Source organism: Oncorhynchus nerka, linkage group LG18 (assembly GCF_034236695.1).
Source record: "Oncorhynchus nerka isolate Pitt River linkage group LG18, Oner_Uvic_2.0, whole genome shotgun sequence".
In the NCBI taxonomy this organism is placed as follows: Eukaryota; Metazoa; Chordata; class Actinopteri; order Salmoniformes; family Salmonidae; genus Oncorhynchus; species Oncorhynchus nerka.
The window spans coordinates 74,568,788-74,575,747 of NC_088413.1; the positions used below are offsets into that span (position 1 = coordinate 74,568,788).

Here is a 6,960-nt window from a genome sequence, read left to right on the forward strand (position 1 = left end):
GGCCAGCGAAGAGCCTGGATCTCAATCTCATTGAGCACGTCTGGGACCTGTTGGATCGGAGGGTGAGGGTGGCCACACCAGATACTGACTGTTACTTTTGATTTTGACCCCCTCTATGTTCAGGCACACATTATTCCCCCCAGAAATGTCCAGGATCTTGCAGGTGCCTTGGTGGAAGAGTGGGGTAACATCTCACAGCAGGAACTGGCAAATCTGGTTCAGTCCTTGAGGAGGAGATGCACTGCAGTACTTAATTCAGCTGGTGGCCACACCAGATACTGACTGTTACTTTTGATTTTGACCCCCCCATTTGTTCAGGCACACATTATTCAATTTCCGTTCGTCACATGTCTGTGAAACTTGTTCAGTTTATGTCTCAGTTGAATCTTGTTATGTTCATAAAAATATTTACACGTTAAGTTTGCTGTAAATAAATTCAGTTGACAGTGAGATGACGTTTCTTTTTTTGCTGAGTTTAGTTGTCAATGGTTTTATTGGTACTGGGGCTCGGTCTCCTTGCCCCTTCCATCAGCCAAATTGAAGGTATTGTGACGTTTTAATGAAAACGACCTATAGCCATATACATATAATGAATGGAACGGGCTTGGAAGCTCTAAACCTGGCAATTTGACTGGTAAACCCATTATACAATCGCGATTTGGCTGCCTGGTATTGTGATGCAATCATCTCCATGTTATTTTGGAATGTTCTATCAACTGATGCTGGATTGCCATGGTAATGTTGAATGTGGGTCATGATAACTGATGTGGGTCATGAAATGGAATGCATTGTTTTGTAATTGACTCAACAAATCACAGCACAGATTTAAGGGTACACTTCCTGCTTTTTCTTCCTGACTTACTTCTCATTATACCATCATTGACTTAAATGGAGACGCGAGTTTTATAAATTATATTTATATTGTAATAGATCCTCTCCCCTAGTCTACTGCAGCTCCAATAAAGTCTGGGAACACGAAGAACCCGTAAATTAGAGCTTTGAGTTTAAGCCCTTCTATTTGTGGCACAAGAAAATTACACCTTTTGCCTGAGGAAAGAATTGGAAATAGTGCGGGTAATTAAGTTGGCATTTTTGTAGAATTGACCAGACAATTGTTATTGACAATAAGTGTTTAAATGATTACTGTATCATAAACAATTACGTCTTACAAAACAAATGAGAATTAATGAGTATGGCAACGAACCCTGCCGATACTTTTGAGAAGTTTGTATAGATTGCGCTGCAAGTTATTGAACAGATAACGTTAGGCTACGTGTGCCTTTCCCCTCATGTGTTCAGTAGGTCAGAGGACTGGACAGCTCCTTTCCTAAATCAGACAGGAGGAGCCAAGCGTGGACCACAATGCTGTCTACTCTATCACACAAAAACCTCACGTCTGAATAGCTACACCGCCGTCTTTATTCCAGTAAATATAGTGCCATGCTTTGACGCATCCAACATGACTGACTAGCTAGATGAACAACTAAGCGATATAGGTAAAATGTATAATTTTAAGCAAAGTTATTGATTTATCAGTGAAGATTTAGGTTAATATCGTAACGTTTTATGGTATAGTTCTTCTTGTCGCATTTTTCGTTTGTGCTCGTGCGTAATTGGTTATCCTATGCTATTTAGTGCGTGGTGTGTAGGCTATTCTTTCAGAACAAGGGCTTGACGAATTTTAATTCAGGTCCGATGCTGCATGCACGTATAATCAACTTTTCAACAATGTCAACCTGTTCTTTGGAGGCGAGGGACTGGTCGTGCTGAGCGCATTGGGTTATCCTACGAAACCCTGTAGTTATTTTTGACAGAGAAATTAGAAACTGAGCTGCGATTTGACAAATGCTTATTTTACAGGAGAAGAAGCATGCTGAAAATCAGGATGTGCCTGACAACATTTGGGTTATTTCTGGTCTTGAGTGTTGCCATCACTAAAGGTAATTTACCACATCATCCATTATAGTTTCCATTATAGCAATAGTACCCTCATTACATAACGGCTGTCATTGAGATGTAATAACTTAATAATAAATCACTTACTAGCTGCGAATATTTTCCTTTTAAATGAATGTTCTGTTTTATCTTAGAGGTCTTTGAAAAGGCATTTCATAGCTAATCTCGTGTTTTCTCTTTCACATATCCAAGCTATTAAATGCAGCGCAGGGTGCAATCCTGAAAACGGCTACTGTGAAAAGCCTGAGGAATGCAGGTAATTAAATTATATAATAGATCATCGGAAGTATGTTAAATATTTGTAGAAACCATGTTTCATCAACATAAGCAGTCCATTTTCATCTTATTTCACCCCATTTCCACATGGCCAAGTCGTCACAGACTAAACAAGAAATTACGTTTTTCATCCTGCTAATTCCAAGTTTAGATGTATTGTTTACAAATATATATATATAAAAAATCTACTTTTTCCCAATCAATTATACAATAATACACCCTGTGGAAACATCCAATAATAGTTCATCTGGGTGAGTAAAAACATGTGTGAAGCATAACAATGGTCCCCTTCATCTGAATCATGTTTTCAGATGCAAACCAGGCTGGCAGGGTGTAACATGCAAGCAGTGCATGCCCTTCCCTGGCTGTCTTCATGGCAGCTGTGAGAAAGCATGGCAGTGCATCTGTGAAGAGGGCTGGATGGGGAGCCAGTGTGACCAAGGTGGGTATCTGTGAAGGTGGGTATCATATCTGTGAAGAGGGCTGGATGGGGAGCCAGAGTGACCAAGGTGGGTATCTGTGAAGGTGGGTATCATATCTGTGAAGAGGGCTGGGTGGGGAGCCAGTGTGACCAAGGTGGGTATCTGTGAAGGTGGGTATCATATCTGTGAAGAGGGCTGGATGGGGAGCCAGTGTGACCAAGGTGAGTCCAATCCACCTTTCTCTCACATGTCAGGCCTGACCATGTGAATAAGGTAGGATCCCATAAGATACAGCTGAATGATTCACCGATAGCACATACTTTGTTTAATCTCCAATATACTGTATATTTATGTAAATTTTTATGACTTTACCTCGAGCTGAAAGAGAAAGCATATGTTTGAGGGTTGAAAGAAAATAGTATTTCCTGCCTCTGATGGCTCTATGTGCTCCACTGTCTTAAAGACACCATGGGTGGGGAGGTGTCAAATGTAGTCTACTTGTCACTGGTTTGTTTGTTTTCAATTTACATTGTGGCGATAAAAAATCATAACCAACTGTGTGTGTGTGTGTGTGTGTGTGTGTGTGTGTGTGTGTGTGTGTGTGTGTGTGTGTGTGTGTGTGTGTGTGTGTGTGTGTGTGTGTGTGTGTGTGTGTGTGTGTGTGTGTGTTTGTGTGTGTGTGTGTGTGTGTGATGACCTCTCCCAACAACATTCTATCAACTTTTTCCAGACACCAACCAGTGCTCATCTAAACCATGCACTGATAACTCCACATGCATCCAGACTGGCCAGGGAGGATACCTCTGCATTTGTCTGCCTGGTTACACAGGAGAGAGCTGCCACCTGAAAAAGGGATCATGTCTAACAAACGGGTATGAAATTCTGACATGGTTTGCATTATCTTAATTAAAACCTTAGTCTCTAAAGCTTTTTCAATACCAGATTGAATCCATTGGGGGATCAACCCTTCTGCCTTTCAAATGGACACAGGCTTGTCTCTGGAGACTGATAGGTAATACAGCCTTCCTTGACCGCCATAGTCTCACTGAATCTCATTATGATTGCTCTTTGTTACACTGGCCTGTTATTGACTGAGAGGACCCCGACACAAAATTCGATACAGCTCTGTCTGTGTGTCCTTTCTCTTTAGTTGACAAGCAATCATTTCAGTTCTATTTAAATCCTCTAACTGAAATGACTTTTACATGGAGATGTATATTACCTTTCTTTTTGTGGGACTCTGAGAATGATTCCTAAACACTGAGCCCACATTGGATGTCTAGAGTGAATGTCTAGAGTGAATGTCTAGAGTGAATGTCTAGAGTGAATGTCTAGAGTGAATGTCTAGAGTGAATGTTTAATGCAGCATAAGGATTAAAAAGGCATCCTTTTTGAACGGCTGTGAGCATGTGGCTGTGAACACAGTACTGGCTAACAACAAAACATATCATTTGAATGGTCTTACACAACGTCTGAGATGTGACCGATTAAAAAAAAAAAACATTTAAACCCTCTTGAGCTCTTGTATGTTGCCATAATCCCTGGTACAGTTTTATACTGTGTACTTTATAGAGAAATCAAAGTGAACTGGTTTGCCCTTCAGCTCTCCCTGCCAAAATGGTGGCACCTGCTCCGATGCCGGTGGCTTGGCAGCCTACCCTTCCTGCGCTTGTCCCCTCGGATTCGCTGGAGACTTCTGTGAGATTGACACGGACAGCTGTGATCCCAACCCCTGCCTCAACGGGGGCAACTGCACCGACTACGGTCCTGCGTTCACCTGCGCCTGCCCCGCGGGCTTCAACGGCCCCACCTGTAACAACACCCATGTGGACCCCCTCTCCCCCTGTGCTAGTTCCCCCTGTGGGAACGGGGGCACCTGCGTGGTGGGGAGCCAAAAGAACAGGGCTGGGATGTACCATTGCCTGTGCCTCCCAGGGTGCACTTTCACTGGGCATGAATGTACACCGACCCAGCAGCCACACAGGCCCAGAGCCAAACTCAGGCTGGCCAAACTCTCCCCATCACACTACAGCCTACCTGCCCACGCCTTCCATAAACTACTAAGGCCCCCCGAGAGGGACCTTCTCAAGATCAGCCTGAAGGAGACGGTTCACTCGGCCTCTGCCGCCAGCCTGGTCACCCGCAGTCAGCTCATCTGTTTCGGGATGCTGGGCCTGCTCACCTGCCTGGTGATCCTGGGAACCACAGGTATTATCTTCTTCAACCGCTGCGAGACGTGGATGGCCAACGCCAAGTACAGCCATCTGGTGCGCCAGCAGAGAGAGCATCTGTTGAGAGCCAATAACAGCGAGGATGAGGGGGACCGCTCTGTCAACATCATCCTCCCTGAGAAGATCAAGCTCACCAGCTTTGGGAAACATTACACGTCAATCTGACATGTGGGTATTTTGACTGACCGTCTGCATAAGGAGTGTGTTTGAGTGTGCAAGGACACCTACAAAACAAATGGAGAAGGTCATGGATTTAAAATAGATTTGAAAGAGAAAACTGAGGCTCCCCTCTCTGAAAAAATGCAGTTATTCTGTTCTAATGTGATCCACTGTATGTGGAACTTTCCTCAAGAGGAATGATGCTAAGATGTACAGGCACTATGCCTGGAGAAGAAGGACAATAATGTATGCCTGCCTAATTTTCAGGACATCCACAAGCTGTTGTTTTATCTCTTTCAGATGTTAACTTATAACATAAAAGTGCTAATAAAGCAAAATCATATTTTTTAAAGCAAAATAACCAAAACAGCTGATTTTGATTCTTCGAAGCTTTTGATCTGAACTAATTCAATGTTTTACTTTCCACTTTTATACTGTAATTAATTATGCATCAAATCGTGTACAAATGTCAGACTTTAAGTCAATTACAGTGATTATCATAAAGCCCCAAGTTTATCATTTTATTACAAATCCTATTGTCGATATGCTGATATTTTGAACTAGAACCAGTCAGTGCTTTTGATGGTTAGATTCTATTAGTATTCAGATTGCTGTTCGTATTTGTCTTCTACATATTGTTGTTAGTGGATAGGATACATCTGCTTTTACAGTATTCAAGTGAACCACATCTTTCCATTTATACTGCTTTTTAGTTTTTGATTGAATCTATATATTATCAAAAAAATCTGTCTGGAAATATCAGCAAGTATTGTCAATCTGTAAAGAGCATAATACAATTGTTACGCACCACCAGTAGTGGATGTTATAGTACTTTAGATATTCATCCCATTTTATGTCTAATTAGTGTTATTTTAAAGCACCAATTAATTAAACTCTATAATTCAGCAAGTGTATTTACAAATATTAATGTGACTGCAAACTCCTGCTTTGAACAAAACTCCAGCCAATTTCTGGTAAGATTTTATACCACAACACAATCATCGACCCCTGCAGTTTGTTTGAGGGCAAAATAGGATTAAAATGTGGGTGGCTTTAATTTACTTTTCCAGGCCAAGAAAATGTGGGTTGGAGCCATTAATCACTGGATATGTCAACAACAAAAATAGGATGTTGTGTTTGTGTGGTTGGGGCACCGGCAGGAAGTTGGGTACCCAATTTTCACTCAAGAGAGTATTCTGCCACATATCATTTCAAACCATAAACATTGTAGAAAACACTAGCGAGCAGTTTGGATTTCGTACTCTTATTGGTAACATTCGGTTAGTTTTAACCCACCGGGCAAAGACCTGACTTCAACATTAAATCAACATCCATATTTAGTTTTAACTATGTTTAATTCAACTTGATTTCACCTTGAAATACTGTCATTGATTTGTGTTTGAAAAATAGGTAAAAATGTTGACAAAACATTAATAAAAACATTGATATTCGTTGTCAGGAATGTTTAAAAATAGGTATTTCATAGAAGGGCCCCTTATCCATCCTCAGTACATGTTACAGTGCTATGTGCTTTTACTGTGATTTGGTAGAATATTGCTTTTTGTGTTTTTCTTGATCTTTGCTAATAAAAATATAAACCAGTCTTCCTTTTTCAAATAAGATACATTTATCAAATACTGTATCTACAGCCTGACAGCCATCCCAAATTTATATTTCAACTTACAGGTCTAAAAATATGTTTTTTTTTTCTCAAGAAGACAAACCTGTATTTAAAAAATAAAGTTAAATAAACTTCCTATCCTGGTCAGTCCGTATGTATTCTGGGCCTGTATCCACAAAAGCCTCTCAGAGAAGAAGTGTTGAACTAGGATCTGTCCATATAACATTATTCATTATGATATAAAAGGCTAAACTGATTCTAGATCAACACTCCAACTCCGAGACACTTTGTGAAT

At 40.9% G+C, this 6,960-nt stretch overlaps 1 protein-coding gene across 1 annotated transcript; it reads left to right on the forward strand.

The window, feature by feature from the left end:
* Positions 1–1,373: 1,373 nt before the first annotated feature.
* LOC115146686 (protein delta homolog 1) lies at positions 1,374–6,695 on the forward strand. The gene is made up of 6 exons (XM_065003295.1): positions 1,374–1,496; positions 1,861–1,940; positions 2,149–2,212; positions 2,544–2,674; positions 3,385–3,526; positions 4,258–6,695. The coding sequence occupies exons 2-6, from the start codon at positions 1,871–1,873 to the stop codon at positions 5,048–5,050; spliced, it is 1,200 nt and encodes a 399-aa protein (XP_064859367.1). The 5' UTR covers positions 1,374–1,496; positions 1,861–1,870; the 3' UTR covers positions 5,051–6,695.
* The last annotated feature ends 265 nt before the right edge of the window (positions 6,696–6,960 follow it).